The sequence below is a fragment of the Mustela putorius genome, unplaced genomic scaffold (assembly GCF_011764305.1).
Source record: "Mustela putorius furo isolate JIRA1106 unplaced genomic scaffold, ASM1176430v1.1 tig00000151_pilon_pilon_pilon, whole genome shotgun sequence".
Taxonomy (NCBI): Eukaryota; Metazoa; Chordata; class Mammalia; order Carnivora; family Mustelidae; genus Mustela; species Mustela putorius.
The window spans coordinates 6,127,313-6,150,022 of record NW_025421296.1 but is presented as its reverse complement, the minus strand read 5'-3'; the positions used below and the strand labels follow the sequence as shown (position 1 = coordinate 6,150,022).

Sequence of the window (22,710 nt, the reverse complement as noted above, 5' to 3'; positions counted from 1 at the left end):
TTATCTCAGTAAGATAAACGAATGAATGACTTGACAGAAGAACTACGCTCCCCAAGCCAAAACCATTGAATCAAGTCCAAAAGTTTTTGTGCATATTTAATTACAATAGAAAAGTATATGAGAGCAAGGAGATATTACTGGAACATTCAAAGTACTATAACAGGTGAGAGAAGGCCACTCCCATGCATTCATTCACACACTTGTCTCAACAATTATGCATCTGTAAAGCTTTGCACATGAAGTTAATAGCTAAAGAACCAATTGCGAAAATATTTTTGCAATATAAAAACTAACAAGGAAATTAATATCAAAATTAATGAAACCCTGAAAATCAATGAGGGAAAAAACAATAGGACTAGGCAGTTTGCAGCAAGGGAATCCAGAACAACTTACAAATTTCAGATGTTCAGCTTCTCTAGTATTTGGAGAATGTTAATATTCATATTTCATTAAATCCATGAATTATCATCAATTTCAATTAAATCAATGAAATGTTAATTAATTTAATTTCAATCAATTAAATCAATGAAATGTCATTGAAATATTAAAACAACTTTGAAGGCCCTGGAAAATGACCAAAGATATGTAGAAACTTATAACAGGAGAATTTACTATTTCTTTTTAAGGTTTTATTTATTTATTTCTTTTTAAAGATTTTATTTATTTATTTGACAGAGGACAAGTAGATGGAGAGGCAGGCAGAGAGAGAGAGATAGAGGGAAGCAGGCTCCCTGCTGAGCAGAGTGCCCGATGCGGGACTCGATCCTAGGACTCTGAGATCATGACCTGAGCCGAAGGCAGCGGCTTAACCCACTGAGCCACCCAGGCGCCCAAGGTTTTATTTATTTAATTGAGAAAGAAGAAGTGTGTGCATGTGCAAGAGAACATGAGAGAGAGAGAGAAAGTGTTAGTGCACACACATGAGCTAGGGAGGGTGTAGAGGAAGAGGCAGAGGGAGAAGCAGGCTCCCCACTGAGCAGGGAGCCCGATGCAGGGCTCGATTCCAGAATCCCAGGATCATGACCTGAGCCAAAGGCAGATGCTTAACCGACTGAGCCACCAAGGCACCCCCAGAAGAATTTATTCTTGAAAGACAGTCTCTACATTGGGTAAGAATGGTGAGTTTGTGATTTTTTGCTCCCAACCATCCCAAGTCAGACAGTAGAAAACTGAGTCCTTCCCCACTGAAGAGGGCAGATCACAGCATGAAAAGAACAGAGCAGATGAAAACCGAAAAGGGAAATCTTGGATGCAAGAGAGCCACAGAAGGGCCGACATCCAAAACTGGAGAACAAACTCGGCACAAATCCCGGGCTGACTGATAACTTTCCATCTTCATGAGTAGCTCCTAGGAGACTGGTGAAAAAGCAGGCAGAACCTCAATAAGGATGGACTAGTTCTATATGGCTGCAAAGCAAAGTACCCCCAAACCCAGCAGCTTACAACCACCATAAACATTTAATATCTTACACAAGTTCGCTGCTACCTACACTACCCAAAGGCTGCTTATATATTCTCATGACAAGGCAGCCAGGTTCCTCCAGAGCAAGCAAGTGATCCAAAGGAAAGACAAGGTAGAAGGTGCAATATTAGCCTTGGGATTCACACTCTGTAAGTTCTGCATTGCCCTATTAGTCACTCAGGTCAGCCCTATTCAATGGAAAGAAGACCACACAGAGGCTCGAGTACCAGGAGGCAAGAGTCTCTGGGGGTCTTCCAAGAGGCTAGCTACTGCAGAAATCTGCTTTTAATGACAGAACTCCTCTGGCGAAATGTGCAAATTTGTTGTGTTTTGCCTGAGTACATTTCTCAATACACACCCAGTTTTCCTAGAAGAAATTTGAAGTCCTAATGGCTTGAAGTATAAGACAGCAGCACTTCAGGCTGGAATCTCAGAAAGAAGCCCCCAAATCAAAGTATGAATTCTGCCCAAATCTGTAGCAGACCACTAAACCACCCAGGCTCAGGGTACCTCCTGCCCCGCTCTCCAGAGAGCTGAACTTAAAATAATAGTAGCTGGAAGTCAACAAAGCTGAGCAGAGAAAGAGGTTGCTTCACACTGCAGGGATATGGATTTTTTAGTTTGAATCCAAGCAAGTTAATGGTGTACAGGCCCCCAATAATCCTCAAGGGAAAAAGAAAATTCCAGAGTTGCCACTCTGTATATTCTATACACAATTCAGCTTTCACCCTAAAATTCCTAGACATGCAAAGAAACAGGACTCTCCTGATCCACACTTAAAGGGAAAAAAGTAGTCAGTAGCAACTGTCTCCCAGTGCCCAGAGGCTGGGTTTATTAGAAAAACGTTTCAAATGGGTGACTGTAAGTAAGTTTAAACATTTTTTTAAAAAACACGGTATTAATGAGTGACCAAATATGGAATCTCAACAGTGAAATGGAAACTATATAAAAGAAGCAGCTGGAAATCTAGACTTGAAAAGCAGAGTAGTTAGAATGAAATTTTTACTCCATGGGCTCAACAGCAGATTTGAAACAGCAGAAGAAAAATTCACTGAACTTGAAGATAGAGCAATAGAAAGTATGCTACCTAAGCAGGTAAAATGATTAAAAAAAAAAAAAAAAGAACAAAGTTTCAGAGACGTGTAGGACATTATCATGCACTCCAACATGGAATTCTATGACAAGTAGTGGAAAGGAAAAGAAAAAAAAGTTTGAGGAAACATGGCTAAATATAGCTGAAAAATACTGAACTCACAAGATTTTTTGATAAGAATTAGATAAGCACCTCTGTGAAGGTAACACGAAATACAGTACATTCTAGATAGGTAAGGTTCATTCACACAGTGATATTTCTGTCTATAAGCTCTTCCAGCCCTTCGTCTGGGCCATTTGCATTTTATAATATCACCATCAGATGAGGAGGTAAGGAAATGAAAGGATAATATCACCATCAGATGAAAATCGCACATGAAATCACATTTTTTCATACCATAACTACTTATTCAACTCCTCTTATATTCTTATATTATCGTTAGGTGCTATTGGAGGGATGTGATGGTTTAATTTGATGTGTCAACTTAGCAAAGCCATGATAACCCAGATATTTGGTCAAACATGTCTATATGTTGCTGTGAAGATATTTTTTAGATGAGATTAACACTTAAATCTGTAGTCTTGGAGTAAAGCAGATTATCCCCCATACTGTAAATGGGCCTCATCCAATCAGTTGAAGGCCTAAAGAAAAAGACCCTCCCCCAACCAACCACCTCCAAGGAAGAGGAAACTGTTTCCACACTGCCTTTGGCCTTGAGCTACAATATCAACTCTTCCTTGGGTGTCCAGCTTGCCTGCCTACCCTGCAGATTTTGGACTGGCTAGACTCTATAATCATGTGAGTCCATTTCTTACAATAAATCTGTGTGTCTCTGTTTCTGTCTACACACACATACACACACACACACACACACACACACACACACACACACACACACACCCTATTATATTGATTCTGTATCTCTGAAGAACCTTAACTAATAACAAAATGGGGGAGGGTATCAGGGTTCCTACCTTTTACATGCCTTCTGCCTAAAAATCAAGGGAAAAACTCAAAATACATGTTAAAAATCTACAAGCATGGGGTGTCTTGGGAGTACAGAGGTAAAGTACATCTTCTGGTCTGGAGTAAGAGATAGGGGTGTAATCAGGGGAGACTGCCTAGCAGTGGTAACCTCTAAGCTTATTTCTAAGGAGGAGGACTCTGCCAGGAGGATGTGAAGAGGGGAGGCCAGAAAGAGCATTGTGAACAGAGGAAAGCCATAAGCTTCAGGTACTGTACTAATAAATTTAGTTTTTATCCTCAGGATGATGGTGAACAACTTTGCTCAGATATGTTCCATTCAGCTGTAAGAATCCCAGGAAAAACTTCACTGACATATATATTTTTTAATATCAAGACAACTTATTATGGCTTGACTGCTGCTCGTGTTGGTTCTATTTCTGTTTTCCTCATGATCACAGAAAACCCCGAGGTATCCATACAAGGTACTATTTGCATCAAGCTAATTTACCGGCTGCATTATAATCTTCTAGGTCTTTCCTTGAAGCTGCTTTACAAGTGGGATTTCTGTTAGTGTAAATGTAACTTGTTTTCTAGTGCCATCTGGTGTTCTTTCAGGGCACTGATTATCACTTTTTAAAAGAATACAAATAGCAACCAGGACATCTTTAAATGCCTAAAAGACAGTCAGTCTCATAAAAGACAGTCACAAAATATACTGTTTAAGCGTATCCTTAATTGTAATGAATAATACAACAGGATATTCAGTATTGGTCTAAATCAAAGAATAATTTCAGAAGTCCCTGATTCAAATGCAATTATAACACACACACACATACACACAGAGCAAAAATACATTTCCTTTTTGCTGGCAAGGGTATATTGTTGCTTCTCAGGTTCCTTTAAAGACTCAAAAATCCTCAACTAATAACCGACTCTTGATCTATGTTAAACCAGCCGCATGTTGCATACTTTCACGTTCAATGAATTGCTCAAGCACCACTTTTTAAGAAGCTCCAAGTCATTTTTGATTCCTGTCTTTCTTTCTCTCATACTTCATATCCTATCCATTAGCAAATTCTAGTGACTTCACAGGCAAATACATGGCGAATCTAACCACCACTCACCTCCATTATGCCACATCCTAATACCAGCCCTATTACTCCCTCCTGGGGTCTCCTACGTGGTCTCCTTGCTTCCAGTCTTGCATCCCCAGAGCCAGAATAAGCCTGTTGAAACATGAGGCTCATCATACCAACCTTCTGCTCTCACTCTCTCAGCGGCCATCTTGCTCAAGTTAATACACAAAATCCGTAAGAGTGGCGGCCCTCAAAGCCCTATGTGATTCGGACCCTGTGAGCCCTCTGAACCACCCACTCCTATCCCTCCCCCTCCCCCATTCTCCATCTGCCACACCCACCTCCTCACTGCTGCTCACACATGCTAAGCTCACTCCTTCGGGGACCACGCATGTACTATTCCATCCCTAGACTCGGTCCTCCTGGGTGTGTGCACAACTCGTTCCCTTGCATCATGAAACGTCACTATCTCAGAGGCCTCTCCACAGAGCAACAACCCTGCCCACTGTCATTTGTTGTAGTCTTTTCCTGTTTTACATTCCTTTTCATACTTACCACTGTTATATTTTAATTTTTAACAATTACATATCTAACCTCCCCCCCGCCAAACACACATACAGTAAATAACAAACACCAGGAGAACGGGACTTTGTTTTTATTGACTGTGTTAGCCCCGGTGCCTACAACAGGGCCTGGCACATAGTAGGTGCCCAGAATGTACTGAATAAATGGATGAATAAAAGTGACTGTTTGAGTTGACATCCATTAAGATGTTTTTGCTGCCATTGCTTTGTAGTTCATGCATTTTATGGTTGTGGGGATGGAATATGTGGGGAAAAGATGACATCCAGTGGGGAGAAACGGATACAGCAACCTTATCTAAAACAAATAGAATCTGATTCAGTTTCAGAATCTGGCAAATAGGGCCTGTTTTGGAAAAACCCTATTTCAAACCTATGACTCTCTAAAAGGAAAGAACATAGAATTATCAATTCTAAGTAAAAGCAAAATCTTCTGCTCTCACCGCAGTTCCTCAACAATATGCTTGAGGGGAGATCACACAAGCACAGAATCTGGCAACCTGATATTTCATCCTGAGACAAACTCGGAATGGCCATTTAAAACAAAACAAAACACCAAACAAACCAAAAACAACTCCACTTCTATCATTATGAAACTGAAGTCTGACTATTAAAACACATTCCATTTTTTCACTACATGTTCCAAAAATGGAGTATTTCCTCTTCCTTCTTCCCCACAGTTAACAGCCCCCTACAAATCTGAGTAGAAAAGAGGATGGAATTCCCAAAGCGGACAATGAATGTCAAGCGATTTTCAATGATTCTGGGGGTAATTCTAAGACTATTCCTGCATCTCACACCCAATAAAATACTTCAGAGACAAACATCTGTTGATCGGTACCACTAGAAACTACCAGTTTCCTACCATGGGAGTGTGATGACCCAAGCAGGCAAAGCTGACCCAAGGATTCTCTCCACAAATTCTCTGAAGAAACAGCCCAGAAAGCCCAGCACCTACCACACTGGACAAGTCCCCTTTGGATCAGAAGCCTGGAGGACAAAGCCGTACAGAGTATGGTGGGCGGTGAGGAAGGAGGCACAGCTCCCTGAGGACAAAATGGAGCCTCTGAAGGGGAGCAGCACAGCTGTGAGCAGCTGTGGGGGTAGGGCTTGCATGTGTTTACTATCTGTGAGCGCCAATGTCCAGAGTCCACCCTCCCCCATCTCTATCTTTGTCAGAAGCACTGAAGCAGACTTCCAGGAGCAAACAAGTAAGTGGGTGAATGAGAAAGACTGACTTGCAACACTCGCATGGCCTGGATAGGACATCCCAACTAAATAAAGGAAAATGTCAAACTCTATGCCACAGCCTGGCCCCCGAATTTCTCTCTGACTGCATGATATATACCCTCAGCTTGGTTGGGGTGCTCCAGGTTCTCAGGCTTGGCTGTCCTGCCTCAGGACCTTTGCAAAGGCGCTTCCTCTTCTCCGTGTGCTCCTAGCTCAGCATTCACACAGTTGCCTTGATAGTATCCCTAACTTCCTCAGAGATATTCTCCCCTTCCCTCCCCACCTCCTGCCAGCATACTCTCCTGCTCCGTATCCTTTAGAGCACTATCACTATTTCAGATTGTGTGCGTGCTGTTGGATTCTTCTCGACTGGGATGTGAGCTCCATGAAAGATGGAATTCTGTCTTATTTTCACCTGCATCCACTTGCCTACAACAACAGTATCTGGCATGTCGTAGGTAGCATGCAAATATTTAAGTGGATAAATAAATTCATGTATGTTTTTGTGAATGATGAAAAACTGGTATTTTTTTTAACATTCTGATGATTTATTGAAACTTTTAGCATAGAGCAGTAGCCATTTCCCTAAAATATGGTGGTAGAGTATACCCTGTTAACAGGAGTAAAATACTGCATGCTCAAGACTGCTAATTGCTTCTTCCTCTCAATATTTGATGTTCTTTTCCTCTGTAGAACCAGAACCCTGAATTTTAGCTTTACCAATGTTCTATCAGTTAAATGTAGTTTTCCTAAGAAGTTTTACTTCTTCTCTCCACTTCCTTCATGTTATCTGGATATGGTGGTAATGACTGGCACTTCAATGGCCCTTTTGAAACATGAGGTTATAGACTAAGGGCAGCAGAATGGCAAGAGAAGGAGCTATGGCCATAATGAGCCATTAAATTGGTTCTAGGTTATTTATGTGGATAAGAAATAAACTCCTATCTTGTTTAAGGAACTAAAATCTGAGGTTTTTAAAAATTACATATAACTGTACTTAATTATAATGGGAATGTGTGATTTGTAAGGAAGGTCTAAATCCAACTCAACCACTTAAGACATAGGAGGAGGGTAAAAATAGGGTGTTGTGGGGCACCTGGGTGGCTCAGTGGGTTAAAGCCTCTGCCCTCGGCTCGGGTCATGATCCCAGGGTCCTGGGATCGAGCCCCGCATCGGACTCTCTGCTCAGCAGGGAGCCTGCTTCCTCCTCTCTCTCTGCCTGCCTCTCTGCCTACTTGTGATCTCTGTCAAATAAATAAATAAAATCTTAAAAAAAAAAAAGGGTGTTGTTAAGAAACCAGGATTTTCCTTAAGAGTGTTTATTTCCCTAACCAATACAGGACAGGAAAACAGAATAAAGGACAAAGAGGATTTGTTTTATCTCCTTTCTCCTTTAACTCAGGGTTAGTCTCTGGGATCACCAAGTGAGACGTGGGCTAACATGGTTCCAAGAGCAGCCTCGGTCCTACCTCTGTGGTCTCTGCCTTGGAGCCACGACAAGACATGGACATTCGTCCAAGGCCAAACGAATGATGTGAATCATTTTAGTGAGTGTTTTGTATAGCTAAATTTATACAACCTAAAAAAAAAAAACAAAAAACCCACCTTCATTCTTTAATTATATGTGTTGTACTTTGGGGGCTTAAAAATGCCTTTTCTTTTAGAACTGATTATGACTATACATATGGATCTTTTAAAAAGCATTGTTTTAACTAAATCTTAAAACCGGCACAACATTCACCCCCAAATCACCCAACTTCATTGCTAATCAAAGCAATCTGGAGTGCAGATATTTAGACAGTAATAGTAGTAGTAGACTGCATTTATGATTCTATCTTCCTGTTTTGAAGTATATCCTGTGAGGCATTAAGAATCATGATCCTTGGGGCACCTGGGTGGTTCGGTGGGTTAAGCCTCTGCCTTCAGCTCAGGTCATGATCTCAGGGTCCTGGAATCAAGCCCCATATCAGGTTCTCTGCTCAGCAGGGAACCTGCTTCCCCCCACCTCTGCCTGCCTCTCTGCCGACTTGTGATCTCTGTCTGTCAAATAAATAAATTAATTAATTAAAAGAAAAAGAATCATGAGTCTTATGTCTGGATACAGAAACTGAACATGAAAGTATATTTAACGCTTTGAACACTTGTCAGTTCTGTGCTCCAGAAAGCATGGGTATGACGATCCAGGCAACCACTGACGTATGACATGTGAGGTCACAGAGGGGACCACGTATTCACTCCGGTTTCTTTAGGGATGACAACAGCTGTCTTCTTACACCAGTGTCACTGACTCAAGCCTTGGGTTTCCCATAGATTTCCATCCTAAGAGTTCTATCTGGGCCTGGTTCTTACTTTAAGAATGTCTGTAATGTCTGTTCAAATCCTTCAAAATTAAAACATAATAGAAATTCAGGGAACAAATACTTACTAAATGTCTACTATGTGCCAGGCACAGGAAATGCAGCAGTGAGCAGGACAAAAATGTGTCTTCATGGAAACTGGATTCCAGTAGGAGGTTCAAACAATAAATCCCAAAGAATTAAACTAAATATCATCACATGGTGTTACAGAGAAAATAAAGTAAGGGAACAGGGTATGGAAAGTAAGGGGGCTTTAACTTGAAATAAGGTTAGGGAGGTTCGCTAAGAAGGCCACAGTCAAGCAAAAACTATGGAAAGACATGTTGTTTCTGTGAGAGAAGAGTCAGCAGGAGGGAGCGGTCAGTGCAAAGGCCCTAGGTCCCATGAGTGCTTGGTAGGGAAGTCCATACAGCTGGAGTAGAGTGAGCAAAGGAGAGAGAGTATTATAGGATGTGATGTTGGGGAGGAAACCAAGAGAAGACGGAGAAGGGAGAATGGATTTTACGAGGGCTTGTACTGCAAAGGACTTTCATTTTGAGGAAGCTATGAAAATACTGGAGACAGTGGGCAACACGACACAGCTTAGGTTTTAAAGGGGTAACTGCAACTCGTGTGTTGAGAAAAATTATAGAGGCAAGGTGGACACGGGAAGATCTGTTAGGTGGCAACTGGAATTATGCTGGCAAGAGAAGGCAGTAGGTGGGAGCTAGGTGTTGGTGGCTGTCAGAGGCAGGGGACAGTGGAATTCTGGATATATTGTGGGGAGAGGACTGACAGGACTTGCTGAGGTAAATTTAGGGAGGCATGAAAGAGACATTTCGTAGGAGGAGCGGGTTTCAAGGGGGGAGGTCAGGAGTTCAGTGCACACAAGTTTGAAGTGATGATCAGATGTCCAAATGAGGTTCTCTGGCAGACACCGGGCAACAGCTGGACATCCCAGTCTAGAGACCAGGGAAGAGACCCAGGCTGCAGGCAAGTGCGGTCATCATTGGCAGACAGTTATTTAAAGCAAGGAGATTAGGTAAGATCACTGAGGGAGAGTGTGCAGATATGAGAAATGCTCTGAGGACTGTGTCGTGGGACACTTGAGTGCTAGACAGTCAGGGAGATGAGGAACAGCCATCCAAAGAGGCTGAGAACAGCACACACAGCAAAGAGTAGGGGAAAGACCAAGAAGATGTGGTAACCAGCAAGCCAAGGGAAGGAAGCATTCTGAAATCGAGAAAGGGATCAGTTCTAGCAAAAGCTGATGATATCCTCCTCCTTGCTTTGTTGTCCCCTTCATAAAGTTGTCCCTCCTTATTTGCAGGGACGCATTCCAAAACTCCCAGCGGATGCCAGAAACCACAGACAGCACCAAACCCTATGTATACTATGTTTCCTTCCTATACCCACATACCTATGATAAACTTAAATTTATAAATTAGGCACAGTAAGAGATTACTCATTATTATAATTAATAATAAAATAGAACATGCACAATAATAGTGTCATAAAAGTTATATGAATGCGGCCTCTCTCTCTCTCTCAAAATATCTTACTGCCCTATACTCACCCTTCTCATGAAGATATGAGATAAGAGAATGCCTCTGCAGTGCAATGAAGTGAGGGGAAGGATACAGACATTGTGGTGAAGCATTAGGCTACTACTGACCTTCTGACTATGTCAGAAACAGGATCATCTGCTTCCTGATCACATCTGACCGCAGGTCACTGAAAAGTAGGAAACAAAACTAGGGAGAAGGTGGCTACTTACTTATCAAGATCAGAGTACATCATGATGTCACAGAAGATCATGAAGGTGGGGCAGCATAGAGAACTTGGGTCATGACTGAGCTAAATTCCAGTCATCTATGTAGAAAAGTCAACCAACAACTTCTAACATTGACGAGAAACTTGCACAAGTAGATATTTAGAAATGTGCAGTAAGTACTAGAAGAAACCGCTAAAGGAAAGTCAGGGATGGGACTCTTAGGGAGTAGGGGTGTAGAAGACTGCTGTTTTTCATTAGAAGTCCTACTTTAAAACCGTATCTCAGGGTTGCTTTCATAAAAAATTAAATACAACTAGTCAGGGGGAAAAAATGCATGGCTAGATGTCTAGTTACCAGTGTAAGGGCTACAAAATGACAGCCGGAGGTCAGCAATTCTGTATGCTTATCGAGTAATTATACACTGAGACCATGTACATTATGTATATTATAATGTTACATACTATTATATCTTCTCAAATGTAGACACTGCTTTCTTCACTCAAAATTAAAGGCACTTCTGAAATTGTAAGGCTTAATCATTAAAGATTTTATCATTCAAATGATATTACAAGCAAATAGAACTATTCTATGATCCCGTAATCACACTACTGGGTATTTACCCCCCAAATACAAAAACACTAATTCAAAGGGATACATGCACCCCCATGTTTACAGCAGCATTATTTATAATAGCTAAAACATGGAAGCAGCCCAAGTGTCCATCAATAGAAGGATGGATAAAGAAGATGTGGTGTATATACACGATGGAATATTATTCAGCCATAAAAAAGAATGAAACCTTACCATTTGCAACAACATGGATAGAGCTAGGTAGTATAATGGATGTTAAGTGAAATAAGTCAGTTCAGAGAAAACAGATACCATATGATCTCACTCATGTGTGGAATTAAAGAAACAAAACCAACGAGTAAGGCAGAAAAAATAGACACACAAACCAAGAAACAGACTGTTAACTATAGAGAATAAACCGATGTTAGCAGAGGGGAGGGAGGTGGGGGATTAAAGAGCACATTTATTATGAGAAAATTAATTAATCAATTAAATGATATAAAAAAATTTGTGAGGGATAAAATTAGTAGCCTTGCTTACTATTTAGAGATTCTTATTGTCTAACTTGAATTAAATACTTAAAAATCTCAAGGATTGGAAAGAACAAAGAGAAGTGGAATATGAGGAAAAAAAAGCATTACCCCATATCATCTATATAATTTTTTAACTTATTTCCTCACTCTGAGTAAGCTAAGGAACCTTTGTAAGAGCTGACTTAAAAGTCTACTGGGTTATTTTTTAGATTGGGTATTGTAATCAACTGTGGGAAAGCCGAAACGATTCTATACGGATATAACCTTGTTTGCATGTCCTTCCAACAATTCAGAGTTTCTTGCGAAAAAAGAACATGTTCTAGTAATCTCTGGACCTCTATTCCTGGCACAGATGTTAACATAAACAATATTTAAGATTTGCTAAGTACTCTCCCTGTGCTATACACTGCTTTAAGTACTTTACACAGATTTTCATTTAATTCCCTTTGTAGCAACAGGAGTCTTCTGGTTTCTGAACTTGGTACTGTTTTATTCCCATATCAGAGAAGAAACTGAGGCACAGAGAGGGCAAGGAATTCTCAGACCATATATAGTGAATGGCAAAACCTGGAAGCCAGGGAATCTCTTTGGCTCTTAATGCTTATGTAAATATTAATAAATATTTGTTGATAAAACCATTAAAATAATAAGCCCAGAGGTAATTTAACTGATGATATAAAATAAAATCACAATGTTATTCATGAGTAGTATAATGATTTTCTTCCTATATATATTTGAAAGGCAGTTTATTTGATGATCTCACCTTTTTCTTTTATTTCTGGATCGTCTGTTTTTCTATTTGTTTCTGAAAAGTAAAGACAAAATAAAATAAGTATTGTAAAAGTCACCATTATTATCTCAAAATATAGGACCATATTTAAATGAAATCAAATAAATATAATTCAAGAAAAATATTTCTGGGCATAGAATTCCATTTTTCTAAACCCTGAATTCTTTACACATGAAATTCGTTACAAAATATTAAGAGTAGACTCATTCGACTTAATTTATAAAAGTCACTGGGCAGTCACTAGATATGAGGCATCAGGTTAAGTATTCCTCATCTACAGGGAAAAAGTGGCTGTGGGTCACCTCCACCGATTCTAAATGCCTCTGTGGGGTAAAGGCAAACTGGAGTGAAAAGAAGCCCTCATCAAAGCTTGCTCAATATTTATACTGTGTCCTAAAACCAGAAGACAACTTTATAATAGTCACCATGTGCTTTAAAGAAATGCCACGTGTCCCCCTCACTGGGGTGATAGCAGTCTCGCTTCCCTAAGGACTTCACACATATACAGGTGGACCACTAAGGGTGCCTGCACTGAGCCCAGGTGCTGAGGAACTGACAGCCCACTGGTGTCAACCTCTCACTAAGTTAACCAGTCAGAGGGTCCCTCCCACGAATGGGACTGAATGCAGTGAAACCCACCCAGAACCTGGACCAGTCAAATAATGTCCACCCTACATGGAAAACTGTGGTACGTGACCTGACCATGCACTTTATTTATAACTTCATTTCTGTACTATCTCAGATCTGGCCTATGTTTCATATAAGTTGGGAGTCTAGCTAAATTTCAACGTAGACCAGTTGATTACAGTTCCCGTAGGTACTTACCTAGTTTTGGGTATTTCTAGAACGCCTGTATAGGCATATGTGTGGGAGTCAGGATAAGGCAGAGTTTGGGAGACTCAGACTCAGTTCCTCCCTCATAGTAGATCGGGCTGTGGGGTCAGATCAGGAGTACGACCACAGAACACTTGATTTTGTTGCTTCCCAGTTTCCTCCACTGATGATTTGTATCAAACATTTCATTTTGGGAAAGTGACAAGTAAATCTGAGGCAGGCTTCCAAGACAAGGGAGGGATTTTTATAGGTCCAGCATTTTCAAGAAACTAATGGAGAGGAAGGGAATGACCTTGAAAGCTACAGCATGCCGGGTTTGGTCGAAGCACATCATGCCTGCCTCTTGCTACCCTTTGGAGAGGTCTACCTCCCTTTGTGCAAAGGAGGAAGTTGAGGCTGAGAAAGTCGAGTGCCCACTGTTATCAAGGTCAGCCGTATACATCCTTCCAAAGCAGATAATCCTCCCCCAGCGCCCATCCCGTCAGTTCCAGAAAGAGAAACAGGAGAGATAGGGTCCTGTAGCCTTTGCCTCCCACAAAGAGTGGGTTTTATCGAGCTGACTGCCCACCCTTCCTGCCAGCAGGGCAGGAGGTACAAGGGATATTAAAAAAAAAAAAAAAAAAAGCCATTCCAGATCTCTGTTGAATGTCCCAGAATTTCTGATCTTATTAACTATAACCTCCTTTATCAAAAAGCTAGTCAGTATGTCATTTCATAGGATGCACTCTGGCAGGTGTCAAGGACACAGGATTGAGGAAAAACAACAACAAACAATCCTGTTCCTCCAGGAGTCCTTCCAGTGCTACCAGCAGTGCCTGCAGGAAGGCTGTGACCCGCCTCATCCTCCAGTAATCCGTCACCTGGCACTGGCATGGGGCCAGTGTAAGTTGAAAACACAAGCACAAAATCCAAGTTGCTAACCCGATTAAACAGGTGGGTGCTTGAAGAGGAGTTTAGAGCTCTCCACACATCTTCCCACCCCCAGGGGAGGAACAAGGAGTGGTTTGAATGGGTGTGGGAGGGCCCTGGCCAGGCAAGCTCCCAGGAACAAGGCCACTATCTTTCTTCCTCCCCCATAGCATATTCAGGATAGGGCGATGAGTCTGACAGAAGGTCCAACCCAAACTTCCCCAGCTCTGGGGAAAAGCTCTCTCTCACATCCCCTTCTGTCCCTCACCCCACATCAGCACGGGTACATCTGTGACTCATGTTTGGATATGGAGAAATGTGCAGGGGAGGCATCTTGGGCCCTCTGATTTTCAGTAGGTAAAGGTCTTTTCACAGAGATCCAGCGTCCCTCACTAGTATCCCGCAGAGCTAACAAGTAAAATGTTGCTCTGCTCTACTTCATTATCTGCACAAATGCTTCCCTGGGAGGCCCCGTGTGGACCTGCTGTGCCCCAGAGGAAAAGGACTTACTGGATGCTTACTGTGTCCCAGGCATTGTTTTAAGCACTCACTGCAGAGGATCCCATCAACTCCGCCCCACCCTGGGAAGTAGTTTTAATTGTATAGATGAGGAAAGGAAGGCTTCCAGAGGCTCAGGAATCTTGCCAAAGGTCACAGAGCAGGTAAGACTGATTTAGAAAGTATCCTCTATAATAATAATTCAATCGCACTTTGTATGGTCCAATGATGGGACATCTCTAAGTTAAAAGGAGCTGTATGCTCAGCCCAATTCTGAAAATTACCCATGTCCAAGTTCACATGTAACTCATAGTGTTTAAGCACCTGTATCCGAGAAGACGTGATGCAATCTCTAACTATACTGACTTTTTTCCCCTTTCAGAATAAGGAAAACCTTACTAAAAAGAATGGGATCTGAATCATTCAAAAACTATCATACACTGTTAAAGAAAATTGCCTTTGTGAATTAAAATACCCTGAACTCTAGGGTGTTTAGCAACTCTGCTTCTCCAATTACTGACCTGTTCTTCTTGGACCTCACATATGTCCAAAGCTAATTTCCATTAAGGCCTAGTTTTTCTCACCAGTATCTCGTCTCACTGACATCAGTGACTCTCGAGGACTCTGCTTCCCCAGCGCTGGCCCACTCAACCAGTCACAGCTTCCCCAGCCCTTCTCTGTGTCTCTGCAAGTGCTTCCTGAGGTCAGCCCTGCCCCCACCACCATTACTCCTGGGTCTCCAACCGGCTCTCCCACCTGCATTCGGGCCTCCCTCCAACTGTTTCCACCTTCCACCTGCTGCCCACGCGCTCACCAGGAAGGACCATGGCTGGCAGGCCTTTTGGTCCCTCTGCCCCTCAGTTTCCTTATCCGCAAGCAGCGTTAAGCCCTCTCTGCTGGGAAAAATGCAACTCCCTAACACTCACAAAGAACTTGGCGGGGGAAATGCAGTTGATAAAAGTGGATCTGTTTCTCCTGAGTCTGAAGTCTTTATTTTTGTTTCTTTTGGGCATGCTGGAGGAGAAAACAACACTTTCCAGAACCCAGAGGCTTCTTCCCTAGTTGTCTAGTTCTCCTTTTCTGCCCCAACAGTGAATCGAAAGACAACTTGCTATACCCTGTCCTGCCCTTCTACCTGCTCAGACTGTTTGGTCTTCTCAGCTACGATGGAGTTCATGAACACGTGGTATGATGGTCATGGGGGAGCGGGAGGCTGTGTGTTTGTGGGCCGGGGAGAGTGGCTTGCCTCGCTGATGCTAAACAAAAACCCCCAAAGGAGGGATGCAGAGGCTATTTCATTTTAATCCAGCCCCTGGCAATGTAGCATCAGAGCCAACATTAAACAAAATAAACATCACCTATCAGAAATAGGTTCAAAAAGGATTGAAGGTACACCTTCGTGATTATTCAGTCATCAAAAAGATACTGTAATATTCCAATATACTAGTTAAGTAGAAAATGAACTGATTTTGTTACATAATAAAATAATAATTCAAAATAATGACAATATAGAGAAGAATTCTGCATTTTATTGCACTCAAATAACATTAAACAGAAGACATTTACATTATTCTTAGAAAATCCATTGATATTGCCCAGTGTGGCACATAGTTGAAGACAAGGCTCATTAATTCAGGTATATGGAATCAGAAAGTATTAGGAAGTTGACCACAGCATAATGAATCCTCAGTTTCCAGAGTTCTAGAGATGATTATCTACAAAAATCCAGCAAAATTTTACTCATTTATCAGGTCTATGTCACTCCTAAGTTTCCCTAAAAAAATAAGGCTTTATAAAAAGTAGTGTTCTATAATTCATATTATGAATTAAGAGCTTTATTAGAATTAGAGTAGCAACTCTATATTACCCATATCACAGCTTTAGAAAATTATTGCTTTTCTTAGTAACTCAATCTTCTGGATTTCATCACACACTGGGTCAGCATGCATAACTCACTACATTGTAACTATGATCTATAATGATAAAAATATAAAATCTCTTTGATTGTAACCCTAAAAGCAGGGGGGAAAGAAAAGTCATCTTATGTTAAAACAATGTTAACATTATCAAGAGCTAACCCTAACATGGAAATGAAATTACTTCTTATGGCTTTTTTTTTTTTTTTTAATAGCTCATGGTCCTTTCAAAATGATGATGTCACTACCTTCTTTTCTAACAAATGAGTATTTTCATCACAGCAACTATGTCCGAGCTAAAATAAACCACATTAAAAGTAGAGGAAACTCTTCAAGGTAGAAAGAAAAGGCTCATATGTTGCAAACAGCAGCAGGCAATGTGGCTGTGTGGACACTTTTCACACACAGTCCTAAATCAACCCAGCTAGAGGCCTCGTTCTCTAGTAAGATCACAGTGCCGCCTTCAGTGTTGGGAGGGCATAACTTAATCAGCAAAAGGCAGAGCAACGTTTAAAATGCACACTGGTACTTTATACAGGTTTTCTAAAATTTAAACAAATGCCGAAGGGACAAAGCTATTATATGCCTGATCCGAGGTGTCCAACAGTTTCTGCATGACATAGCAGGCCATTCCTTTTGCCTATATCCTAGCAAGGAATTTCATTGTTCCCCCTCAATTTAAAAAATAAATTAACCATGATAACTTAAGACTTTCACCAAAATATTCAATTTTCCTAATCAATGAGCTAACAGCTGCGAACCTCCAAATTGGGAGTTTTACCCTGAATACTCCAAGCTAAGGTAGAAATGTCCTATGAGGGTATCAGTGCAGATATATACAAGTCCAATCTTCACAGCTAATAGCAACCATTAGTAGTGTTCCTCAGAGTGCAAGCGCGGGGCACTCCTCACGGCTTTGAGATCACACTGACACAGGTCAGTCTGACAGACGTGGGGGTAATCGCTAGCCATATATATACGAAACCCCGCCAAGAAGTTATTGCTACATCGTCACTATAATCAACTGTTACCTGAACAACACACACAAATGTAGGTAAGATCGGAAGCTGTGTCACAAAAAGAAAGAGAAGAGAAAACCCAAAGGATCCACTAATGCTATCGAAAACGAACATGCAGGAGTGTAACAATACATGTAATTTCTGTTTCTAAAAACAAAAACAACAACAAAAAAAACACTAAAATGCCAGTGGACTACAATCGATTGGAAACATCTTTAGTATTCATTCCCAAAGATCTTGGTCTGCTCAGTAATTACGTCACAAGATCTATCACAGCCATCTTTTGGAGCGTATGCTTAGGCTGGTCCTCCTGTGGTAGTGGGGGCAGTCTTTCTGCAGCTTTAAGTATCTGCAAAAATAAGGGGAAATCTAAATTAAAGGACCAACCAGACACAGACTGTGTAACTGCTTCATTCTCATTCTACTTTAAGAAAAGAAAAAACAAAACAAAATGAAACAAAACAAAAACACCAACAGAAGTAAATGCTTTTTATGCGTTATTGTTGTTTTTAAGGGCAACTCCTTCAACAGTGATTAACTACCCAGAGAAGTCCCTGGGAATTATTTGCAAAGCTGCTGAAGGAAACTTAAGCTTCTTAGAGCATCTGAGAATTACAACTAAATTTAAGAATTTCAATCTTTTGAGAAATACAAGCATTAACTCTCTTTCTCCCAACAGTATTTTCACTATATTAATAAGAAATGTAACAGAGGAAAAAAAAAATCTAGCACGGAATTTGAAAAACAAATATAGGAGGGATTTCCAAGGAGCAACTAGATACTGTAAGTTGCAGTTAAAATACACTAATATAATCATACGTCAGTTTTTAATGTTACTGACAATATAAATGATCAGGCAAAAAAAAAAAAAAAAAAAAAAAAGAAGAAGTATACCGTCAAAGTCATTCTTGTCCAAATTTTTTGCAAAAACTTTCTTATTCCAAACTTTAGTATCTGGTTGATTTTACCATCACAGCATTAGATTTGTTACAATCTGAGTAGGGAAGAAGATGGTGCACTTAAAGGTCCAACTAAATTTTGAAATAATTTCTAAATCTCGAGTATGAGCCTTCCTTCCTCCCTTCCTATCTATCCATCTACATGTGTGTGTGCATGCATGTGTATTCAGAAGTTTTTATATGAGCAGATTTGGTGCTAATGTGAGGTGACTAGAAATCTTATGTATACTTTCATATATCTAACAGAAATGAGCATTTATATACAAAAGACAAGTACAGGATTATTCATAGAAGCTTTTTTCTAACAGTCAGAAACTAGAAACATTCACAATAGCTATCAATGTAGAATGGATTTTTTTAATGTACATGTAGTAAATGATTGCAATGAATAAAAACCAGCATGATACTCTACAAAGTAGATGAAACCAGACACGATGTTATGCAACAACAACAAAAAAAGTCATCAAAAAAGTGTATCTGCGTTTGTGTATGTTTGCTTCTGGCTTTCTTTTATTAAATTCAAAAGCAAGCAAACCAATCAATGGTGAAAGATCAGCACACTCACTGTTGGGGGAGATGTGACTGAGCGGGAGGAGGGAAGGTTTCTGGGGTACTGGACGCTTTCTGAAAAAAAAAAAAGCGCCCTGTTCCTAGTGGTACAGGAACAGATCACAGGCGCATTCCTTCACTAGCCGCTCAGCAAGCGAGCTCGTCTCTGTGTGTTAATCACACCTCAACAGAAAATGTTTTTACAAATGCCTTTGACTTTAGGTTGTCTTAGAATCTATCAGTGAGCTAGCCCAGGAGAGGAATGAGCATTCCTATAACCTGTGCCATCAAACATACCTGAGGTAGTAGGAAGCTGTTTGAGGCATAGGGATGAGCACCGGTTAAAGGGCAAATAACCTAAAAGCCCAGTTACAATTCTGAAGGACCCAAAAGTATGCTTCTGCATATTTACATTTTTTTTTAAAGATTTTATTTATTTCACAGACAGAGCTCACAAGTAGGCAGAGAAGGAGGCAGAGAGAAAGAGGAAGAAGCAGGCTCCCCACCGAGCAGAGAGCCTGATGTGGGGCTCGATCCGATCCCAGGACCCTGAGATCATGACCCAAGCCGAAGGCAGAGATCCAACGCACTGAGCCACCCAAGCACCCCTGCTCCTGCATATTGAAAGATGACTCTACTCAGAAGTGGTTCACTGAGTGGCAAACCCGGTACGTCCGAAATCGAGCCAATCACCTCCTCTGCTACTCTCCATTTCCTCCTGCCTCCAACAGGTCCATGAAGGGCTGACCATTCATTCAATCAGGTCAGGAACATAGGAATCGTCCTTGACTCTTCCCTTCAGTCAGCCCTCTCTCCCCGAAAACTGCTTCCCATTTGAGTTCCCATGAGGTGGTCCGGCCAGTCCTCACCCCACAGCTGAAGCATCTCCAGTCTCCAGCTTGGCTCAGTACATCTGCCCCTTCCTTGTCTCCACCTCCTCACTGGTCTGCTCTTTTCAAATCTGGATTTGATCATGTGACTCCTCTGCTTAGAATTTTTCAGTGGCCTCCTGCCACCTTTAGGCCCAGATTCAAATTTTTAAACATCATTTTTGAGACACTCCGGGAACTGACGCCTGCCTGTTTTTCCACTTGTCTTCTTACACCTTTATATGGCTCACTGTCCTAGTCCTTGTTCCGCAAGCACTTGCTTCCTCTGCTCCCCACCCACCAGCTAGTGTCACTTCTAACAGCACGACAACACATGGGGAGACCTTTCTGACTCTCCATACCCTTGTTCCCAAAGTTGGATTAGTTATCCCTCCTTTTCTGTGCTGCCCTGCCTACCCTTTTGGGGGGTTAAGAACATCACAGTGGTTGTTTTACTCAGCTGTATGCCCAGAGGACTGGGACCTGCTATGGGGGCAGGCGCTGTCTTATTGTTTGAGTCTGGCTGGGTGCCTTAGTGATCATGTTAGGAAATGCTGGATGACAAGGGGAGGCATGAGTGAAAGTTCACACAGGTGCAGCAGAGTGAAACCATCAGCACTGCTAGACCAGCCCACAGTGGGATGAGTTACAAGTGTTACCTCCATTTTCAAAGAGATGGGAGCAACAGAAACACTGATGCTTACAGAGCTCCAACTTGAATAATATGATTATCACCATAAAACATTAATTTCTTTTTTTTTCTGGCATGGTATGACAGAAAAAAATTGTTACTGGAACCAGTTAGTAAAATGGCCTTAACATACAGTTTGGCAGGAAATTTTACTCAGATGAATTTTGTAAGTGATTCCTTCATAAATGAATCAATTTGTGCTATGCATATTTATTGTGTCATATTGCCAGAATCACATGCTTTATGATTTCAAGTAAAAAATCTGAGTTTGGGGGCACCTGGGTGGCTCAGTCTGTTAAGCAACCGCCTTTAGCTCAGGTCATGATCCTGGGGTCCTGGGATCGAGTCCCACATTGGGTTCCCTGCTCAGCGGTGAGTCTGCTTCTCCCTCTGCCTCTGCCTACTGCTCTGCCTACTTGGGCATGTGTGCTCTCTCTCTCTCTCTCTCTCTCAAATAAATAAATAAAATATTTTTTAAAAAATCTGGATTTTAGGAGACCGGTAAAAACTCACTAAGGAGCCTGGATTGCAAAAACAATTTTTTATAAAAGACTGGTATTCAAAATGATCGACTTTTAATATCAGAATGATCAATTCCCAGGACTGACTTTGTCAATAGCAAAGCACTTATAAATTTACAAATATAAAGAAAAGATGACAAAATTTAAGCTACTGGACAACTGACTTTCTACCATAAATCTTAATATTCCACACTTCTGGGTCCTAGCTGAAGTACTAACGTAGAGTAAGGGAAAGATGCTGAATAAGATGACAGCTCTATCTTTATCACATCAGAACAGCTCTCAGAACTCATCAGCCCTTAGGCCTTCCCTTATGAAAAGTCCTCTAGAGCACAGAGACCCAGAGTCTGAATTCTGGAGCCAACAGGCAAGGGGCAGCGTCCGTTCTGCCACCCATTGGCTCTCACATCAGCTTCGTAGTGTCTCAGTTTTCACATCTGTAACATGGAGATAACAGCATGTCTACCTCTTAGGCAACCAGAAATCTTAAATGAGTTAATTCATGGAATGTGCTTAGAAGAACTCCTACAGAATGCTTACTACTTCCTAAAGGGTCACATTCCCTGTCCCTAGTGTGTGGGTCAATACAATGGTGAACTAAGACAGTCCCCGCCCTGCGGGGTTATAGCACGCCAATAAATATATTATTGCGAACTTTGATAAGCAATATTAAGGCAGTATAACCTAGTCTTGGAATGATCAGGGAAGGCAAAGTAATCATCACTTAAGATCCCAAGGGTCAGAGTAAAGTGCACTAAGAGCTAGCATGTTGCAGAGGTCCTCCATTAACATTTCCCCTGAATAACAGACTTTCAAGATTGGAAGTTAAGGAGCATTGCAAAGTTGGGGGAGACAGGCCCTAACATCAGTGTTCCTGCAGTTTCTGTCATCCCACAGATGTTAAGCATTTAAAAGAGGAGTTGGCTTATTGTACATGAAGATCACGAATACAGAGTTTCAACGATTATTCTTTTATAACACTGAATAAAAGAGGTTGTAATATAAACTAAGTCTATGAAAATAATGGGAAATAAGCAAAGCAAGCGCAATCATTAAAAATACATATTGCTAACTCTTGGCCTCACAGTCTCTTCTGGAAAGGTCGCACGTAACTGGGCAGCGGGTTAATCCAATTTTTATGACACCAAATTATAGGTTATAACTTCCTGAGCAGGTCTTTCAGGATTTAACTTCTCTTGATTCACCTCGGAGATCAGGCTAATTAATTACTAAACAAAAATAGCCACAGTCACCATTTATTTATTGGGAGCTTATCATATTTCAGTGAGTACACATATTTAGCAAATCTTCATTTTTATGTGCTCCGGTTGTTAAATACCTCCTCTAAAATAGCACCTCCTTCCAGCACCCGAACCACTGGGTATTTTATATTTATGTTGCAAGGAAATTCTTGCACTCAGCTTATAAAACATGGAAAAAAAAAAAGCACAGAAATTTCTGGCCAGAAAACAGTATTATTTTTATGCCTTCGCTAAAGTCAGGTCAATATTAAAAAATATGAACTGTAACTAGA

General features: G+C 41.1%; 1 protein-coding gene across 3 annotated transcripts in view; it reads right to left on the bottom strand.

The window, feature by feature from the left end:
- Window positions 1-22,710, bottom strand: part of ASPH (aspartate beta-hydroxylase) — a 219,549-nt gene that overhangs the window by 105,062 nt on the left and 91,777 nt on the right. For all 3 annotated transcript variants that reach the window (XM_045075744.1, XM_045075745.1, XM_045075746.1), the window contains one exon: window positions 12,385-12,426. In XM_045075744.1, the coding sequence (XP_044931679.1) occupies window positions 12,385-12,426 (42 nt within the window). The remainder of the gene's footprint in view (window positions 1-12,384; window positions 12,427-22,710) is intronic.